This window comes from Indicator indicator, chromosome 17 (assembly GCF_027791375.1).
Source record: "Indicator indicator isolate 239-I01 chromosome 17, UM_Iind_1.1, whole genome shotgun sequence".
Classification (NCBI taxonomy): Eukaryota; Metazoa; Chordata; class Aves; order Piciformes; family Indicatoridae; genus Indicator; species Indicator indicator.
Window position 1 is genome coordinate 13925017 of NC_072026.1, and position 22321 is coordinate 13947337.

Here is a 22321-nt window from a genome sequence, read left to right on the forward strand (position 1 = left end):
ATGGGAAATGCAGAGGATCATTGGCATATTGGCCCCAAATTGCTCACAATGTCCATTTTGCACCCCTGTGACTTAGAAGAATGGTATCCCTCTATCTCTGTAGACTGGTAGGTGTTGGTTTGTGGCACGGAGGATAAATCACAGAAAAAAAATGACATACAACTGTGTGTCCTTTGTCTGCTTTGAAAGCATCAGTCACCTATCTGCTTATTTGGGCAGAAGTACTCTACTGTATCCTAAACATAGCTTGCAATATGGACATTTAGCTTCCTGTTGCTTTACATGGAATCTCCAAGGGAGTCAGAGTCATCCAAAGACAGGGGCAGATACAAGTCCTGTAGGAAGAAAGAAGAAAATGTTAACTCACACAATCACTTTCCACCTTTGGTCATGCCTAAGTGGAATGGTCCAGTTCCAGGCATTTTGGAGGGACAGGGTAGGAGACTTGTGCACTGGACTGGTGACCAGCTGCCCAGGTAGTTCCAGGCTAAATTCAAGGCAGGTTACTTGCACAGTGGAACAAGGAATTCCTGATAGCAGAAGAAAGATGACTCTTCAGTGAGAAGTTGAGAGGTAATTTTTATCACTTCTGGATCCATGTGCTCATTATAGCACATGCAGGACCTTTCCTTAAACAGGTCTCTTTGAACCTAAGTCCACAGTAAAGCCTTACCTTGATTTGACATCTACCCTTAGGAAATATCTCTAGGAGAATCATATTTTCCATGATTTGTCCTTTATTTTAAGTAATTTCTGATTGATTAGAACGGTTAAGAAAACAAACCCAAATTTACTATTTGGATCAAATGCTGAATGTAAAACTTTCCCAAGGTCTCTTTCTTATCCCACTTCCTTAAAGTTTGGCATGGAATGAGGTGCACCAACTGGCTCAAGGGCTAAAGCACTCTTGGGACCTTTTTGAACTCTAACCCACACATAGGTAATAACTGTGTGCAAAATGAAGAAATCCCACATACACAAAAAAGGAATTCACAATGATCTGGAGGATCAGAGGAACTTTAGGGGAAAGAAATAATAGTGATTTCAGCATGAGGAGGAAATTGCTCCTGGGAGAAAGACAATGATGCATGAATATTCTGGTAACCTCAAATGCTACATTCCTGTTTGCTGATTGGATTAAATTAGTGGAGAGCTCAGCAGTCATCAGCCCTCAGCAATCACCATCTATTACAAATGTTCTGGGGGCTTCACTGGAAAGGTCATAAATCAGCCAGCTGAAAACGTGCATACACCATTAAAGAAGGTAAGTTTGACTTGTCTTTACCAGGAAAAAATCCTGAAATACACACAAACAATTGTTGAAGTCAGACTATGGGCCAGATGCTGTTCTCAGTTATATACTCCTAGTAAATCTGGACCCATTGTACTAAAACTGATGTGTTTCCTCAGATGCACATGGAGCAGCTGAGACCAGAGTGAAGTCTTAAGGAAAATACAGATTTCATGTGGATTCAACTATGCCTTTATCAAAGAAAGTCAAATAAAGCTGAGTGACTACAGTGTCTCCATATGTTTGGAATATTTTCAAGATCTGATTTTTGAGAAGCCAGAAATCCACCTCAGGCTCCCCATGACCATTCAACCCCATGACCCAAGGTGTGCAATTCAAAAATCTTATGTGTGAGAGGTGTAATCCAAAGCCCATTGGACTTTTGGGGATTCTTCCCATTGACCTCTCCATTCTCTGTTCCACTACCATGACAACTTCAATCCAGCTACTGCTACCACTCCTCACTTTGAGGAAAAGTACATCCTCAAAGAAAATGAGTCCAACCCACATGATGGAGACCACAGGGAATTTAATGTGGCTGCCTCACTGCAAAACCTCACCACTAACTATCAGTGTTTTTTCATGACTCTTCCAGAATTTCAAGTCAATACTTTCCCAGTCATATTTGACAGGGACGTTCTGGTTACTAAAGAAAAAACCCACTGACATCCTCTCACATTTATGTCCAAGTTCCCATTTCTCTATCAAGTAAGGACTTGGAAGCAGCACTGTGGCCATTCCAGAAAAGAGACAACCCATGGCAATGACAATACGGACTCAGTGCAGAATGACACTAAGTCACAGGACAGAAAAAGCTGTGACTGCTGCTAGAGGTTTTAAATAAATCAATATCTGCATTACTTGTGAGCCAGCAGAGGTTTGCTGATCTCTGTGAGGATGCCATGCTACCTGTTAGACATCCTGTTTCCTACCAGTGATTGTACCAGAACACAATTACTGCACCAGCTGGGAAAAAAAAAAAAATCACTTGTTCCTGTAAAAGAGCATGGCCTTAATTAAGGGAACAAACCCCAAAAACTTGAGAAGCATCATAAATGGTGTCTTAGAGCTTCAGTAATATCTGCATGTCTTCTGCTGTTTAGCAGACCAGATTTCCCACCACTTGAACCTTTTCAAGAGAGAAGGATTTATATGAAGATCATACCCATACTTGTGAACTTTTTGAGATAGTGATACAAGTTCAGGGTAATCTCTTCTAATCCATATGGATCTCCAGCACACATTAATGACTCCAGTGGAAGAAACAGCCCAATGATTTGTTGTTCACCATCTTGCTAGAGCCCATAGTGACAACCCTTTTAGGCGATGGGCCAAATTCTCCTGTTTCAGCATAAGGAGTTGTGCTTCCAGAGAATATTTGCCACGTTATGCATAGGTGAGAGAAGAAACATCTGTAGTAAGGGAGAAGAAATATCTGTAGTAAGGTATAAGAAACATAATACCTTGTGCTTACGGAGGCTCCCTGGGCTGGTAGGTGTGGAGATCGGGGACTGCTTTGATTTGGGTGTAGACAGCTGACTGCTTGAGGTTCCATTTGCTGTCAGAAAACAAGACAGAAGCTAGCAATTGGACAAGCAAGAGGAAGATCTTCTTTCTCCTTTGGGGAGATGGAAGGTATCAAATAATTTAGAACAAAACCAAGCAAACACCATGGCTATTCACCCAACTTGTTTCAGCTGTCCAGGGTAGCAGAAGGTAAAATACAGTGAAATGCAAAATACATTGAAGGAGCAATTTTGCACTACAAATATTCACCAAATTGATCTAGGATATGCATCACTGGAAAAAACAGAAAGACAATTTCTATGTTCTTAAGCAGTTTAACACAGTTGAAACCAGCTGGCATTTAGGGGCATGAGTGGAAAGCAGAGGCTGCATATATCCTGGATCCTATGCAAGATGTAAGCTAATGCCTTTGGTAACTGCCAGGTGTCACTAGGCATTTCATAAGGACATACACATAGTGAACTTGGACATTTACAGATTATGTGTCACCTCCAGGGATACAGACAGGACTGTACACACATAGTTCCATCAGCAGAAGCAGCATTACTTGGGGGAAGGAATTTCCATCTCATGCTGGCTGTGTCCAAGTATATTATCTCTTCTGGCCTTTTCTTTTTGCTATCCAAGCAGCAACAAGCTGGGGGCCTTAGGAGCGTTAAACAATATATCCCTATTGAGTCTACAGGAAGTGACATGTCCAAAACCTATTCCAGATGTGAACATGTTCAGCACAAGCCACAAAGCTAAATCTCAAATATTCTGATTGCCATTTCCTTAAATGGCAGTAGTGTTCCCTTCCCAGCCCTCAAGAAAACTGCACAGACCCCCACACCTTTTAAAGACAGCATTTTTAATTGTCTGGATGTTTCCCACAGAGAGAGGAAGACAATCATGTAATGATCCAGGCTTGTTGTCCAGCTCTCTAAGTGCCCAGTACCTCTCTATACTGTTACTCTAGCATGTAGTTGAGTGGAGGACACCTAAGAAGTATGGAAAGTATCATAGAGTAAGAAGCGTGCAGGTGCTGCATGTTTAAGAGCAAAACTAGCATAGCTCTTCTGTTAAATTTGAGACAGCCTCGTTGCTTTTCTCTGTCCTCTGTCTCCTCATGAGGAATATGGGACAGTTAAGATTTTTATGCTACCACTACTCCACATGTGATCACACATGTGAATTCAAGTAATTGTAAAGAAATATGCTCTAAGCCACAGGACAAAGGAGGAGCTGCTGCTGTGTTAAAGCAGCTCAGACTCAACAGATCCATGGTGATGTGGGTCTCCATATCCATCATTTCCATGTAGAGGACACTACTTGGTGGAGGAGGCTGTTCACAGATGCGTTCCCCATTGCACATGCACCTTGCTGAAGAAATTGATGTTTCTTAAAAGATGCTAGAAATAATGATTTACAGATAATTGGGGAACAGTGTGACCCATCAGCTCCACCTTCCACTCTGACCATTCTTTATTGGTGAAGGGAAAGCCTAGATATAAAAAGCCAGGAAGTGTTACACATGGGTCCATGCACGGTGACCTGACAGCTGTCACTTTGCTCCAATTCTACAGAGTAAGCTGCCTTCAAGGTTGGGGGGAAGAAACCTAGAATTTGCTCACTATATACCATATAATGAAGGCAATTCAGGAAAAAAAAGAGCTTTTTCTTTTACATTTTTCTCAACAAGTGACTTTGGGTTTTCTATTAAAAAATACATGGAGCACAACTTTACTCATATCTGCAAGAGCCAGAAACCATCTTTGATTTCTAAAATATCTCTTTCTTTCTTTCTTTATATCCTGCTGTCACTGATCCCGAGGTAGGATGGAATCCTTCCTAAGATGAAGAATACCACTTAGCAAGTCCACAAAGAACCCAAATTTCTCTTCCACAAATAGGAAGAACACCTAACAGTTAGTGTGCAGCAAGTTTGCTGATGACACCAAGCTGTGTGGTGCAGCAGACAGGCTGGAGGGAAGGGATGCCATCCAGAGGGACCTTGACAGGCTGGAGAAGTGGGCCCATGACAACCTCATGAGGTTCAACAAGACCAAATGCAAGGTCCTACATCTGGGTCATGGCAATCCCAAGCACAGATACAGGCTGAGCAGTGACTGGCTTGAAAACAGCCCTGAAGAAAAGCACTTGGGGGAGCTGGTGGATAAGAAGCTCAACATGAGCCACCAGTGTGCACTTGCAGCTTGGAAAGCCAATCACATCCTGGGCTGCATCAAGAGAAGCATAGCCAGCAGGTCAAGGGAGGTGATTCTCCTCCTCTACTCTGCTCTGGTGAGACCCCACCTGGAGTACTGTGTCCAGTTCTGGAGCCCCTATTACAAGAAAGATCTGGATGTGCTGGAACATGTCCAGAGAAGGGCCATGAGATGATCAGAGGGCTGGAGCACCTCTCCTATGAGGACAGACTGATAAGAGTTGGGGCTGTTCTGTCTGGAGAAGAGAAGGCTCTGAGGTGACCTTCTTGTGGCTTTCCAGTATCTGAAGGGGGCCTACAAGAAAGCTGGGGAGGGACTTGTTAGGATATCAGGTAGTGATAGGACTAGGGGGAATGGAGCAAAACTAGAAGTGGGTAGATTCAGACTGGATGTTAGGAAGAAGTTTTATACCATAAGGGTGGTGAGACACTGGAACAGGTTGCCCAGGAAGGTGGTTGAAGCCCCATCCCTGGAGGTGTTTAAGGCCAGGCTGGATGAGGCTCTGGCCAGCCTGATCTAGTGTAAGGTGTCCCTGCCCATGGCAGGGGTGTTGGAACTAGATGATCCTTGATGTCCCTTCCAACCCTAACAATTCTATGATTCTATGAAATAGATGTAATTATAGAATCATAGAATCATAGAATCAAGAAGGTTGGAAGAGACCTCAAAGATCATCGAGTCCAACCTGCCACCCTAAACCTCATGACTATCTAAACCATGGCACCAAGTGCCACGTCCAATCCCCTCTTGAACACCTCCAGGGATGGTGACTCCACCACCTCCCTGGGCAGCCCATTCCAATGGCCAACCACTCTCTCTGAGAAGAACTTTCTCCTCACCTCCAGCCTAAACCTCCCCTGGTACAGCTTGAGACTGTGTCCTCTTGTTCTGGTGCTGGTTGCCTGGGAGAAGAGACCAACCCCCTCCTGGCTACAACCTCCCTTCAGGTAGTTGTAGACAGCAATGAGATCTCCCCTGAGCCTCCTCTTCTCCAGGCTAAACAGTCCCAGCTCCCTCAGCCTCTCCTCATAGGGCTTGTGCTCAAGGCCTCTCACCAGCCTCGTTGCCCTTCTCTGGACATGCTCCAGCAATTCAACATCTTTCCTAAACTGAGGGGCCCAGAACTGGACACAGTACTCAAGGTGTGGCCTAACCAGTGCTGTGTACAGGGGTACAATGACCTCCCTGCTCCTGCTGGCCACACTATGCCTGATGCAGGCCAGGATGCCATTGGCTCTCTTGGCCACCTGGGCACACTGCTGGCTCATGTTCAGATGGCTGTCAACCAGTACCCCCAGGTCCCTTTCCACCTGGCTGCTCTCCAGCCACTCTGACCCCAGCCTGTAGCTCTGCATGGGGTTGTTGTGGCCAAAGTGCAGCACCCGGCACTTGGATTTGTTGAATGCCATCCTGTTGGACTCTGCCCATCTGTCCAGCCTGTCAAGGTCCCTCTGCAGAGCCCTTCTACCTTCTAACAGATCAACACCTGCTCCCAGCTTGGTGTCATCTGCAAATTTACTGATGATGGACTCAATCCCCTCATCCAGATCATCAATAAAGATATTGAACAGGATGGGGCCCAGCACTGATCCCTGGGGGACACCACTAGTGACAGGCTGCCAGCTGGATGTGGCACCATTCACCACCACTCTCTGGGCTCGGCCCTCCAGCCAGTTCCTAACCCAGCACAGTGCTGCTGTCCAAGCCACAGGCTGACAGCTTGGCCAGGAGTTTGCTGTGGGGGACAGTGTCAAAGGCCTTGCTGAAGTCCAGATAGACTACATCCACAGCCTGCCCCATGTCCACCAGGCTGTCACCTGATCATAGAAGATCAGGTTGGTGAGGCAGGACCTGCCCTTCCTAAATCCATGTTGGCTGGGCCTGATTCCTTGGCCATACTTCAGGTGCACAGGGATTGCCCCCAAGGCAATCTGCTCCATGATTTTCCCTGGCACTGAGGTCAGGCTGACAGGCCTGTAGTTCCCAGGTTCTTCTGTCCGTCCCTTCTTGTGGATGGGTGTCACATTGGCCAGTTTCCAGTCTTCTGGGACCTCTCCAGTGAGCCAGGACTGGTGGAAAATGATGGAGAGAGGCTTGGCCAGCTCATCTGCCAGCTCTTTCAGCACCCTAGGATGGATCCCATCAGGTCCCATGGACTTGTGAATATCCAAGTGACTCAACAAGTCTCGAACTTATTCCACATGGATTTCAGGAGCACAACACTGCTCCTTGACCCCATCAACCAGCTCAGGAGGCCAGTTACCCTGAAGTCCTCCTGCCTTACTGTTGAAAATGGAGGCAAAGAAGGTATTTAGAATCTCAGCCTTCTCATCCTTAGTTACAACGTTACCCTCCACGTCCAATAAAGAGTGGAGGCTCCTCTTGCCCCTCTTTTTAGCATTAATATATTTATAAAAATGCTTTTTGTTGTCCTTCACGGAAGCGGCCAGTTTAATTTCTAACTGTGCTTTTGCCTCTCTAATTTTTCTCCTACATGATCTAACAACATCCTTAAACATATCACTAGTTGCCTGCCCCCCTTTCCAAAGGCGATAAATCCTCTTTTTTTCCCTTAAATCCTTCAGGAGCTGCTTGCTCATCCAGGCCGGTCGTCTTCCCCACCGGCTCGTCTTACGGCATGTGGGAACTGCCAGTTCCTGTGCCTTTAAGAGCTCCTGTTTGAAGTAGGTCCAACCATCCTGGACCCCTTTCTTCTTAAGGGCTGTTACCCAGGGAACTTTCCCAATAAGTTGCCTGAACAAGCTGAAGTTTGCCCTCCGAAAGTCCAAAGTGAGGGTTCTGTTACTGCTCCTCCCTATTTCCCTGCATATTGAAAACTCCACTGTCTCATGGTCGCTGCACCCTAGACAGCCTCCAACCATCACATCTCCCACCAGCCCTTCTCTGTTTGAGAACAGCAGATCAAGCAGAGCCTTACCCCTGGTAGGGTCACCTAAGAGCTGCATCAGGAAGTTGTCATCCATGCACTCTAGGAACCTTCTGGACTGTCTCCTCTCTGCTGAATTAAGTGTCCAACAGATGTCTGGTAGGTTAAAGTCCCCCACAAGGACAAGGTCTGATGATCTTGAGACAGCTTCCAGCTGCTTATAGAATATCTCGTCGGCCTCCTCGTCCTGGTTGGGTGGTCTATAACAGACTCCAACCAGGATGTCAGTATTGTTCGGCCTCCCTCTGATTTTAACCCACAAGCATTCAACCCTTTCTTCTGCAACCTCAAGTTCTGAGGCATCAAAGGATTCCCTAATATACAGGGCCACCCCTCCTCCTCTTCTCCCTTGCCCGTCTCTCCTAAAGAGCTTATAACCCCCCAGTGCAGTACTCCAATTGTGAGAGTCGTTCCACCACGTTTCTGTGATGGCAACTACATCATAGTTCTCCTGGTGAACCAAGAGTTCCAGTTCCTCTTGTTTGTTGCCCATACTGTGTGCATTGGTGTACATGCACTTCAGCTGGGCTGCTGATTTCACCAGTTTGTGTGGTCCTCCCTCCTCTCCAGGGAGACTGGTTTCCACACCCACCCCCTTCAGACCTAGTTTAAAGCCCTCCCAATGAGTCCTGCCAACCCCAGTGCCAGCACACTCTTACCCTTTCTAGATAAATTCAACCCATCTTGGTCCAGCAGGTCAGGTGCAGTAAGAGTTGCCCCGTGATCAAAGAAGCCAAAATTCCGCTGCTGGCACCATCTCCTAAGCCAACTGTTGATGGTGTGGGTTTTCCTGTTCCTCTCAGTGTACACCACAGCTGCTGAGGGAACTGAGCAGAACACCACTTGAGCTCCTGCCCCGTCAATCAATTTCCCAAGGGCCTTAAATTCCTTTTTAATCTTCCTGGTGCTGCTCTTTTCAATTTCTTCACTTCCAGCCTGAATTACCAGCAATGGGTAATAGTCAGAGGGCTGGATTAGTTTAGGTAACCTCTGGGTGATGTCCCTCACCCGGGCCCCAGGTAGGCAGCACACCTCCCTATGGGATGGGTCGGGACGACATATGGGTCCCTCTGTTCCCCTCAAGAGAGAGTCTCCAATAGCTATAGCCTTTCTCTTTTTCTTTGTGGCACTGGTCCTTAAGGTTTGGGGGGGCTGCTTCGTCTTTGGCATCTCCTTGATTGGTTCCTCTACAATCTTCTCGTCCATGTTGCCCTCAGCCTGCAGAGTCCCATACTTATTGCTCAAGGGCAGCGGGGGAGGGGAAGAGGGTCGGGGTGCATTCCCTTTGCTTCCCCTGACAGGGACCTGTATCCATCCTCCACTGCTCCCCTCAACTGGAGAGGGCTGCAAAGCCTGTTCCCACATATCCAACTCCCTTCCACATTCTTGTATGCTGCAGGGAAGGAGAGAAATTGCCTAATACAATGAGACTTTCAAGGGCTACAACAGGGATGTTAATATTTTATGAGCATTAACGAAAAAAACAGCTGTGACATCAGAAACTGAATGAGATGGATGTATATCGCCATATCATCACAAATACAAAGAATTTTGCAGCAGGAGCAACAATTAAGAAGGGACCACAAGGATCATCCAGTTCCAACCCCCCTGCCATGGGCAGGGACACCTTACACTGGATCAGGCTGGCCAGAGCCTCATCCAACCTGGCCTTAAACACCTCCAGGGATGGGGCCCCAACCACCTCCCTGGACAACCCATTCCAGGCTCTCACCACTCTCATGGGGAAGAACTTCTTCCTCACGTCCAGCCTGAATCTCCCCACTTCCAGCTTTATTCCATTCCCCCTAGTCCTATCACTACTTGATATCCTAACAAGTCCCTCCCCAGCTTTCTTGTAGGCCCCCTTCAGATACTGGAAAGCCACAAGAAGGTCACCTCAGAGCCTTGTTTTCTCCAGACAGAACAGCCCCAACTCTTTCAGTCTGTCCTCATAGGAGAGGTGCTCCAGCCCTCTGATCATCTCATGGCCCTTCTCTGGATATGTTCCAGCACATCCAGATCTTTCTTGTAATAGGGGCTCCAGAACTGGACACAGTACTCCAGGTGGGGTCTCACCAGAGCAGAGTAGAGGAGGAGAATCACCTCCCTTGACCTGCTGGCTATGCTTCTCTTGATGCAGCCCAGGATGTGATTGGCTTTCTGGGCTGCAAGGAGTGAAGAACTGAGGTTGCACAGGTATCCTATGCTTAGGGTCCTAATTTCCAAGCTCTCTGCTCCACAGTGTTGGCACCCTTTTCCCATCACATTTTGTGAGGGGGACCTCTCTGCTGCATGTTTGCTGTGGATTGCCAGCTAGCAGAACGTAAGGAAGCACAAGTGGGCTAACAAGCTGCTCTATCTTGTGTGCAATCCAAAAGACATCTGCTGCCTTTTTAACACATTCATATATAATGACCCTGGGGAGCCAGATCTGCAGTCAGGACAGACTGACAGTCTGTATCTGTTTTGATAATTGCTGCTGCCTTCTGAATATGCTTTTGTCCCTCTGTTCAAACCCTTCCATTAGAGGACTGAGAAATTCAAGTCCTGCAGCATTGCCTCAGAGCCCTGTTCACAGGCAAAGCTGGGGAGAGATGTTTTCAGATTCCAGCTCAGGTACCTGTGGCTCTGTACTGCAAAGCACCTGGATCATGCTGGCTTTAAAACCTATAAAATCTCCTGTCTCCTCATCTACCACTGAGCCCCTCTTTGTTCTGTGAATTACTGTAAGATAAATTCATCTTTTAATAACAAAGTAGTAATGGCAAATGACATCATTATTTTCTCTCCTGTATTTCCCCCCTGAGCTTTAGTTCTGTCTTATGTTTGGTTTGACTTCTTATTGGAGTGGTCTGTTAAAGAAATTTTGTCAAACTTCATGCTGACCCTAATGCATCTAAATCTCACAAACTACAGCAGCAGCACAGAGACATATACTTAGGCTGAGTTTTCCTCTGTCATGCTAGGAGAAGGAACTGGATGATATACTGCAGGTGTAGTTTAGTCTGGATTTTATTGCTGTAAGCTCTGTCATTTAGCAACTCTGATTTCACAGAAAGAGAAATAGTAGCTAGAAACAACCACAGAAGCATAGTAACTCTAATTCTGTACTCTAAAGTGAAATCAGATATATTTGGGTCAACAGAGATTTTATTTTTTAAAAGTGCCAAGTCTGACAGGCACTTCAAGGCTCCCTAGGAGACCTGCTTCAGTTGTTAAGGTGCTTATCATTGAAAATAATAATTCCTAGACATTCCTAGATATCTGATCTATATGTTCTTGATTAAGGATTAAACCAGAGCCCTATCCTATTCTTCACAGACACACATGAAAATTGATCCTTACTCTCTTTTTCATATTTCATACGCATTTGAAGAGAGTTACCCCTTCTCAGTCTTCTTTTTTTTTTTCCCAAGCTGAATCAATCCCCTTCCTTCAACCTTTCCTCCCAAAGCAGTTTCTGAACGCTAGGAAATTTTGTCTGGATTTTGTCTACTTTGCCTGTGTCTTTCTCAGCTTGTTCAGTCTATATGAAACCACAACAGCTCAAGCTTAACTAAGGCCAAGTAGAGACAGCAATCCCTTCCAGCCTCAATTCACACCTGATGTGTGAGAAACTAGTTCAGCTCTACCAGCCAGTGTTTGGGAAACAGAGAAGAGAAAGGCACTTGGATACATTCTTGTAGAGGGAAAGGTAAAATCCTGCTGTACTTTGCTAGCCACACCTTGCTGGAAGTGCCATGTTGGGGCAGTTAGGTGGAGGATATAGATGAAAGACTGTATCACAGCTCCAGTACCAGAGATGGGAAACTAAGGGACATATTGGAAGCAGAGTGACAACTACTGGGAAACCAGCCAGGGCCTTCCTGTCAAATAGAATCAAGGGGTGCAAACAGCCCCATGACGGAATGATCAGCACAGTGGCTGGTGGAAGAGCTGGATCAAAGTAGAAATGCACTGCTAGCACTGAGGTGTATATATGGGTTGGGGGTTAATGTGAGAAGGAAGAAAGGATTCCCCTTGGGAATACAGCAACTGTGGTCTGTTACCACCAAACTTCTTCATTCTTCTCATTCATTTAATTTTCATTCATTCATTCATTTATTTTTCCTTCATTCATTCATTTAAACGACTGTATGGTAAATGAAAAGATGAAAGCACCATGGAAGAAAACGGTGTTTAACATGTTTCTGTGGATTAGCTACCTCATTTTTTTAATATCCTTGGAGCTGAAGGTCTCTCGCTGCCTAGAGGGAATTGAGCTTTTCACAGTGAGGCCATGACACATGCAAGCAGGAGGCAAATTACCTCTGGCAGATGGTAGCAGTTCAACCAGTGAACTCAGCTCACTGCAGCTGGGAGCTGACACCCTCAAGTGTGGTTGCGCTTCTGTGCTGGGCCTTTTGTCCTGACGTTTTATAACAAAATATTTCATGTGTGCTTTGCTGCTCCATGATAATCCTTGTTATTCTGGAATGGGAGCTGACCAATTACTTAGGTGGCTCACTACTGGAACTGCTATAACAAGACAGTCTGAGAGTCTCAGTGGTGATGGGAGCGCTTAAAGGGCTTAGAAGCTGCTTCCTTTTCAATGCCAGATTTACAGACTTTCTACATATATTTCCCTCTGTATTTTCCTGTCATTCTGACTCAGAAGTAGTCCCAGAGACCACAGTCAGGGACGAAGATTTGGGTACCTCAGGGAAACCTAGACTTCAGCCAGCAGTACACTATCTCTGTAGCACTCTCTCACAAGCTAGTTAGAGTGGCATCTGTGTTTCTCATTGAGGAGATTGCTAAGTCCACAGCTAAAACTAGAAGGAATAAAGAACAGCAAAGATGAATGGAGATCATCTGTTAGAGAAGGCAGATCCCTACACAGGGAATTTCCAGGCTGATGAATCAGCTGAGAGGGTGATGCACAGTCTGTGAGGATGGCTAACACAGTGTCAAGCCACACAGTCATAGTCATTCACCTGCATAACCTGAGAGGTCACTCTGGCAGGACGGACTGCACTACATTGTGCAGGCTGCTGAAGTGGTCTCTGATCCACTGGCCTTGCCTCTGTTGGAAGGTGTGGAGCACATGATGCAGTCACTCTGCTGTTGGAGATGTCTCTTGTCTCTGTTGCTTTGGTTTTAGCAATATTACACTCCAAATGCCTTCAGAATACACAAAAATCCCCAAATAGAAGCCTTGAAGCTCTTCCTTGGGCAAGATTCCACAGATTACAGAGTTCTGTATACAGATTGGTTATCACTGGGTGATCCATTGGGAAATAAGGCATGAACAGCATAAATAATGTACTCAGAGCCACAGAGTGAGTTGGTGGAAGAAACTGGAGGAAACTAGAAGTCCCCAGATACCCTGGTCTGTGTGGAGGATAGCTGCTGGGGCACACAGCATTTCCACAGCTTTGAATAAGAGGTGTTTTATTTGTGTTAACACAGAAAGAGCCGAAGCCTTCACCCAGTGAGTAGGAAGGAGAGTGGACACAGAGTTTTCATGCTGTCAATACATCCTCAGACTTAGCACTAGCAAGCTCTGTGAAGCAGGGTTTTTTGCGTTCCTTCTGTGCTGTAACAGTGACATTACTTTTGGCCATGAGCTGCTGGCAGCATCAAAGCTCTTGCCAAGGAGAGAGGCTCAGTTGTGCACACACAATCTGCTTTGAGCCTTAGCTGCCTATGTGGGCAACGCGTACAGACCACTGTCCACATGTCAACCCTGATAAAGCATATGGGAAAATGGTACATTATTTAATAGAGAAATGGAATAATTAGGATAGAAATGGATGAAGGCAAAATCCTCTTCTGTAGCTGTGGTGTACTTGTAATGAGGAGGGTTCAGATCTCTTTCACACAAACAACAATTTACTTCAGAGTCTGCCTAGATATGTCACAATGGCCTTAGAGACTGGGAGGATTTAAAAAAAATACAGAAATCTACATGAAAAAGAACTGAAACAAACAGAAGGTGCAACACAGAATCAAGGTAACTCCAAGTTTTGATAGAAGAACCACAGCAGAGTGAAAGACAGCAAAGGTGAAAGGTACAAATGTATAAGAAGTCAAACACATAGCAAAATATTCAATATACTTGAAATAAAGCTTCATTTAAATAGTTTCACACATTAAACGTGATATTTCTGAAAGTAAATTAAAATAAGGTTCAGATAGTCTTTTATTAACCACAGTTCATTCAGTATTCCTTGCCTTTGTAATCTGATAACTTCAAAATCCAGCTAAATATAAATATTGACTCTTAAGAAATGGGTAAACCCACTTACTGTACTACAAATTCAAGGACAAGAACACAAGATGACATTCCTTTTTTCTCTCTGTCCTGAGAAAACAATGGTCTTTGATTACCTTTCCAGAGCTGAAAGAGCTCAGTCTTTTTCTATTCTCATTAAGCTGCCAGGTTTTTTTCTGTATTGAAATCACAGGGAAGTATGAGAGACCCTTGTCTAGATGGATTAGAGAAACCTGATTTGGCCTTCATTACTGGCCTTAACTGCAGGAGCTGGCTATTGTTCAGCATTTCTGGTTATTTAAATCTCTTTCTGAAAGGATCTACTAACTGTTCATTACACTTCATCAGATGACTCACCATTTGGTTCCTGTGAGTCACGCAATCAGTTAAAATCAGGGACACAATAGTTGCCTTTCCACATTAGACTACATGGCCATGCAGGAAGTCCAGTTCTGGTGGTAATAGCACCTGATACTTATGGACAAGGTTTAAATGTTATTTCACAGCTCATGCATGAGCTGACTCACAGATCAGTGAATGGGTGTTGTTTGGGTTTTTTAAATCAATAATGTATTTTCCATCATGCCTTTCATGTACCTACACAACTTGACTGTGCATTTGGGATTGTAAAGCTTTTTAGATTGCAGCAGCCTCAGTTTAACAACAGCCAAAACTAGAATCCCAAAGGAAAATTCTGAATGCAGAATCAGCTTACAGAGAAATAACTTTTTAAAATCACAGAGTCTTGGCATGTGCCAACCAATTTCACATTGTCTCTTTAAGAGGCTGAAGAATGTCAAGAGAGCCCCAACAGATAAACTGCTTCCTAGAGAAAGTCATTCTGAATACTCTCAGGAGCATTTTATATCCAATAATCCAATATCTGCTGTTGGGCAGCTGGGGTGTGGTGTTCACATGCAGTATGTAATGTTTTACCATGAAGGTGTAAAGCAATTTCTGTTTTCTGTCACCTGTGTCAATACTGTGGGTCCCTTGAATTTAAGCTATGAAGCTCTGCTTGAATCCTGAGGTGCTCATTTGGGCATTTTAGTGAAAGGCCATGTCTACCGCTTTTGCAAAAAAACAGGCAGACAGATGACACACTTAGAGATCTGCCTTCTCCATCATTACTGAAAATTATTAACTACCAGAAGTGTGATATTCAGCCTGGCCTTCAATTTAGAGGTTCTGCAGCTTTCCAGGACAAACCCAGTTGCTACTGGAGAGGAAGGGAGGCATTTCAAATGGTGCAAGCTGCTGCAGTGAACTAGGATTCCTGTTTTCTTTCTATTACTGAAGTATAGGTCTCAGTATCATATCAATAAACCCATGACCAGTTTTCCAATTGGAAGGTTACTGATCTTCTTTAGACATGGATTAGAATGGGACATTTCTGACCTGTCCAGTAATTAACATTTGCATTGTACAGGAGGTTCTTTTAAGTCAGTCTATAGGGAACATAAAGGAGCACTGTGGGCCTGGTTTTCCTGCCTCTGAAATGGAAATTTCTTTTACAATTTTGTTAAAGCAGAAGGCTGTGAGGCTGTGGCACTTGTGGCTGGCATGGCCTAAAGCCACCACTACACTTAACCAACCAGAGAATTTCTTTCCAGTACTTCACAGAATCATAAAATGGTTTGGGTTGGAAGGGACATGAAAGATCATCTAGTTCCAACCCCCTGCCATGGGCAGGGACATCATCCATTAGACAAGGCTGCTCAAAGCTCCATCCAACCTGGCTTTACTAAGTGCCTCTGTACCCTAGCATCAGTTTCTTGGTTTCAAGAAATACCAAAGTTTCATATGCAAACCCCCAAAGTCAGTGTATCCAAACATACACAAAAGATGTTTTTCTCCTGAGCACAGTTAGTGTCCAGATACCAGAAAATAATCACTCACCATCTTGATGGTTACCTGAATCGGCTGGAGACTTGCTCCGGCGCATGGGGGCTGGACTCTTTGCTGAGCTCTTCTGAGGAGTGGGAGATGACTTACTGCCTGTGGCAGTCGCAGGGCTTCCCTTCATCACCCGGCACTCTAAGGAAGCAGACAGCAATCTTGGTTATTTCCCTACCTACTCTCACTGCCTATGGACATCAGCTATCAAACATCCATGGGCAGCTTAGTGCTCTTTCTCCCAAGAGCTGTGGAAAACATTAAAAGCTGATATCTCTGTATGGTCTCCAGAGTGGAAAGAAGAATTTTGAGGGGGAAGAGAAAAAGAGGAACAGCTTTCTGTTCTAGAGAGGTACTGAGAGGGTGTAAATCAAGATTAGGCTGGCTCCCTAACAAGGCCCATCTCTGTACCTGTGTCCTGCCAAAGATTTTCTGCCCTTCCCCATGCCTTGGTTCTCACCAACTGGTGAGCACAATGAAAATGACCAACGATGAGGGAAGAATCAGACCTAAAATACAGTTCATCTGCTGTAACCTTTCCATGAAGACCGAGGAGCAGGAACGATGAGTGCAATTTATACAGGTGCAGAAAGCCAGCAAACAGCTCATGGCATGACATAAAGGTCTCCAACCGGCAGATGGGACATCTGCCCTAGGAGGCTTTCACCAAGCCTGAACCAACCTCTTCTGTGGTTTCAACAAGCTGCAACTTCTCAGATGCAGAAAGCAAAGAAGACAAAATGGTTTTACAGAACACATCCTCTGTCCTGACCGTTCACCCCTTTCCAAAAAGTTTGTATAAACAAGTCTGATAGATTTATGTACTTAAAGAGCAGATGAGAAGCCCAACTGTGTTTTCTTGAAAAATAAATAGGCCAGGGGAAATGTGGAAAATGTAAACGTGGTCCACAGTGTTGTTCAGAAGGGAACTGAAATGCTAACAAACTTCTGCCCCAGGTTTTCAGGCATGCCAGATCTTCAAACCCAGGGTTTGTTTACATTGAGAGCCAAGAGAAAAAGCACTTTCTACCTCTCAACTTATTAACTTAACCCAATTAAGGAGGCAGGAATAAAAAGGGGATTTCCTTTTTGTCAAATTCTAACTGGTCTCACCTCATCTCCTATAACATACTGTCCTCACCAAGACCTGACAACAGCCAGATATGAATTAAATATTCCATATACAGACATTTTTTAATGGAGGGGTTCAGCTCAGCATGCATGGGCTGGACTGAGGACTCCCTTGACTGGATTCCCTAATGGGAATCAACTAAAGGCAGCACATAGCAGGTAAAGAATTGGTCAACCGAAAATAAATTGTTTGACCTAAATGTGTATTTTATTTATTTATATATCAGTATATCTATGAAAATGTAATTGCCTTAAATTTTTCCCCAGGCTTCCCTCAAACAGTGCAGAGTCAGTCTCTTACTTTTTCCAGATGGTTTGCAAGAGAGTTTGCTGTTGGGTCATGCAGTATGAGAACATGAAAAGAGGCTGCCCTGTGCTCCAGGGACACTGCATAGCAATAATTAAACCTACAGTGAGTTTATTCTGTCACCTGCTAAATGTATTTTGGAAACTGTAAATCAAGGATAGAAAAGGTTATGTGGATTTTTTCTAAAGGTACTTGATTTTTCCCAGATGATGACATAGAAAGGCTCGTGGGGCTCCACCACCACTGTAGCCCCTCTCTTTTTTTTTTTTTTAATACACAAAGAGCAGTAATGACTTTATGGGGAGGTATGGGAGGTCAACTATCCACCTCAACAGGGAATCCTTTTCAATATCCCTCCTTGATAAAGAGATGAGATACTGTGAAATAGCCACTAGGGAGAGTGTGTAAATAGCTGCTCCTGGTGATAACCAGCCAAGCCAAAAGATCGGGGCAGATCATCTTCAGTCACTGCAGGGGTAACATTTTTGAAGGCTCTTGCATATAAGTATTTCATAACAGTGCAACATTTCAATCTTGGAACTGAATTCTTTTGTCTAGCAACAGGCACCAAATACTGTGTGAGATGCAGTAGAGTACAACCTCCTTGGAGCAGAGTGTCTCTTGGTGCCCCCGTGTGATACCTGTCAATCATAGATCATGTGGGTATCTCAGAAACCAAGGGGGTTTCAAGGGGTGCCAGATATCTATATTTAGTGACCTGAATTACCCTAAAAATACACCCTAAAAGTGAAAATACATTATGCTGCATGTTTTCAAGAGTTTTCACATTTATTTTCTTCTCAGGGGAGTAATTCTCTGAAAACAAACTCAGCTTTGCATTTTCCAGCACAGAAAGGCTGATTCTCAGGGATTCCTCCAGCTCAGCCCTTGGCAAGTGTCTGTGCCCTAAAAGCAATCACTGAGCATTTGCATATGTCAAAACAAGGTTCTGACAGTGTGAAGGTAGTGTGAAAAGGTCTCTGAACAACACAGGGGGCATGACATCCCCTGGACTGATGCTGAAACCAGTGGGTAGGAATGAAATAGAGCAACCTCTTCTGGAAGGTGCTCAGCAACAGGGATTATAGGCAGGAAGCTGGGGTGGGTAGTCAGGAGGAAAAAGATGACATAATCCTCTCTTATGACATTTCTCATTTTGTTTCCTGATATCCTGCCAGAGTGAACATAATAACCAGCAATCCAAGTGCATGTCATCCAAACATGAAAGAAAAAGTACCCCATGACAGGGGAGGTTTTAATAAGTGACATTACTCTGCTAGAGCTCAGGACTTAAGAGTTCTCGTTGAAGCATCTGACTCAACAAGAAAGGATGACGGGTGTATAAAGGGAAAATGATGCTGGCTCAGAGCTCCTCATGTGCAGGATACCCCTGCTCTCCTGTAATACCACTGAGAGCTGCAGTTACTTGGCACCTTCCCAACAGAAGGCTTGGCTTATTTTTGTTAGAGAAATCCAAGCTGGAAAAGTCAGTAGTAACCAAGAGTGCAGTCAGAGAGATGGGCTTCCCATCAAGTTGGTCTGCCAGGACTGCATCCAAACTGTTTTACAGCATGAACTCCTCATGAAGCTGACCCAACTCCCATGTGTTAAAAAAAATGTGAAGCTCAGGTTACAGATTGCTTCCCCAGCCTGACACAGGCTTTATTCTCTGCCTGCAAAATTTCAGCTGAGCCTTGGAAACTTTGTTTGAATTATCCAGGATCGTCAAATGGGTTCATCTGGAGTACACAGGTCAGAAGTACCAGCATCAAATAAAATCGGGCTTGCAAAAGAGTTATAAAAATACAGTGTTGTAGGATTAGAGGCTGCTCATGTACAGCAAAAATCCTCTTTGGTCATTGGTGCTGAGCTACTTGGTGGCATATGAGACAGCATGGGGCTCTTCTTCCTTATTTAGGATACCTAGAGCTTTGGAAAATGAGCCTGATTATTTGGAGACCCTATTTTCTTCTAACTCAAATGGTCAAAGTTACATTATTTTACTCTTGCCACACTCAGTGGCACCAGCAGCCAGCCAGTTGGTCTGTACAGTTGCCAGGTGGGGTACATGGTAACTTCTACAAGCAAGGTCTGAGTACTCTGTGATACAAAAGATCTCATGGCTTAATTACTGAGAGATGCTCAGATCTCGGCTTGCAGTTGTAACAGGGACAAATAATGGTGCTGTGCCAGTCTGCTCCCCTTCCTCCCCAAAAAGAGGGAATTATTGCCCTGCTGTTTGAATTGGCAAAAGAGCAGTGGAGGGTGGAATTTTTCTTTTAACCGTGCTTGTTCTCGATTTTTAATATTCACTTGTGTACATAAGGACAAGAGTCCTTCTACTGTGTAGTTCTTAAGGAAAATGTATCAGTCTGACTGCAACTGGATAAAATTACAGGGATACACTCCCAGATTCTGCAGTAAATGTCAAATGGTGTAGGAGTTTCTTTTGACTTGGGCTACCTCAGTCAGTGTTTGCCCCATCATAATATGCTCTGACTGTACAACTATCACAGAAGGACATTAAATTCCATGTACTCGGTCTTAAAAACCAGAACAAAAGCATGCAGCATTGTTATCTGATACAAGCAAGTCAAAGGAAATCAAACAAAACCACAGACTGGAGAGCAGTGTGTTTGCTGTTACCGCTTTCATCCAGAGAAAAGTCATCCTGTGCATAGCGGAATTTTTCTGGACCACAGGCGATAAACACATCATCATCCCCAAAGAAATCATGGAGACAGGTCACCTACAGAAAGAGCAAAGTCATTCATTTTATTTTTAGTTGGCAACACTCTGACATGGCTTACTTTTAATTTAAGCAGGAGGGAGCTGACTCTCTGCTGTTCCCCTGTCCCATGTTAATTCAGTCCTGCTTTCTGCAAGCCTGGTGCACAACTCACAGCTTCTGGGGGCAAGTGAAGTGTAAAAGTGTAATAAAAAAAAAACATCAAAATCCCAAATACCCTGCAAATTCTCTGAGGTCTGGCATTTCCAGTCCATTCAGGAGTTGACAGAATGCATTAGTCATCCTAAGGAATGACACACACCTTCCTGAGCTACTAAAGCAAGAAGCCAGATGCCCCACATGCCATGTTGAAGGCAAGGCTGGGATGGCACTGCCCATGCTGGTAACTTTGTACCGACAGCCTATAGAAAGATCATGCTCTTCCATCCTCAGAAAATGCTTTGAAAACTCATATGCAGTGGCAAGTAACACTGTTATTTTGAAAAGGAGAAAAATACTACAGAGAAAATGTTGGAAAGCACAACTTTAAAGCTTTTGTGTAGCTATTCAAGAGGCGAGTGTGAAGCACAGCACCTGCCTCCAAAGTCTAGAGGGTCACCAAAGTACCTCTGTCCAACTGACTTTGCATACAACTGAATTTCTGGACAGTCTGAGCTCCTGACATCCATATACTGTGTCAGGAGTATAAAAAAATACTCATTTGTAAACACACCAAAGTGGAACATCTCCAATCATCAGCCAGCCTGGTGCAGCCCACCAGGCACACATGTGGGCACATGGGTAAGCCCAGAATAAACATGGTTTATTTGAAGTTCCATTTCTTCAGGAGACCATTCCAAGCAACCTCAAGATTGGAACTACCACTTATAATGGAGGAATGAGACTGACAGCTGGTGCCCAGTTGGTTGGCATGTCTAGGCACTGGAGTCTTTACAGAGGGCAGATGCAATGCAAGGAACTAGAGAGTGCTGGTGATATCCATGTGGAAATGTACTACAGGCAGAGCTGAATTTTCATATCTACTGATCTCTTTGAGCTGGACTGTGAAAAGTTAATTTCAAGCTCAAATAAATCAACTATAAAGAAGGCTTTAGGCTATCTTAATAAGACTCAGCATTTCACACTGATTAATATAATGTATAATTAAAGCACTGCCTAAGAGTGCCAGCTCTGGTTATGGTGCCAAACATTTACAAAAAGCTTGTTTTTTGCATTGGCATGGCTTTCAAAATGGAGCAAGCTGAAATCTGCCATGGCTTTGATCAAAGGTAGAATTTTCTTTGCAAACTTCAATGAATTCCAGTTTCTATTTGCCTAAAATTAGGTTGAAAATAGCTAATGTTATCTACAGAGAATTTTCCCATGGAAGACATGAGATTTCAAGCCAGCACTTTGTATTACAGTTCTCTCCCCAAGGACAGTGGCACTGAATCATGAAATCACAGAATCTCAGCATGGTGGGATTTGGAAGGGACCTCTGGAGATCATCTGGGCCAACATCCCAGCTAACCAGGCTCACCTAAAGCAATTTGCCCAGAATCACAATGTCCAGGCAAGTTTGGAATCTCTACAGAGAAGGAGACTCCACAACCTCTCTGTGCAGCCTGCTCCAGGGCTCCAGCACCCTCCCAGCAAAGTTTTTCCTCACATTCAGATGGAACCTCCTGTCACTGATCACCACTGAAGAGTCTGTCCCCATCCTCCTGATCACACCTTTTGAATACTGATCAGCATTGATAAGATCCCCTCTCAGTCTGCCCTTCTCTAGGCTGAACAGCCCTAGGTCTCTCAGTCTTTCCTCCTTACAGTGATGCTTCAGTCCCCTCAGCATTTTTCTAGCCTCTATTTATTGTTTCTCCAGGAGTTCTCTGTCTGTCTTGTACTAGGTAGTCCAGAACTGGGCCAAATACTCCAGATGTGGCCTCACTAGGGTGCCTGATCACATGTCAAGCAGAGATACTTGCAGCTGACTTTACTGCATTCTTGTCCCTTCAGATATAGGTTACTATG

The 22321-nt window shown here is 44.5% G+C and overlaps 1 protein-coding gene across 2 annotated transcripts in view; it reads right to left on the reverse strand.

The window, feature by feature from the left end:
- Window positions 1–278: 278 nt before the first annotated feature.
- Window positions 279–22321, reverse strand: part of DCX (doublecortin) — a 74445-nt gene continuing 52402 nt past the window's right edge. Inside the window, exons 3-6 of one of the 2 annotated variants that reach the window (XM_054388595.1) lie at window positions 20209–20311; window positions 16143–16265; window positions 2755–2849; window positions 279–335 (exon numbers count right to left, since the gene is read on the reverse strand). In XM_054388595.1, the coding sequence (XP_054244570.1) occupies window positions 279–335; window positions 2755–2849; window positions 16143–16265; window positions 20209–20311 (378 nt within the window). Of the gene's footprint in view, window positions 336–2754; window positions 2850–16127; window positions 16266–20208; window positions 20312–22321 lie in introns of both variants that reach the window. The other variant, XM_054388594.1, reaches the window with a different exon arrangement.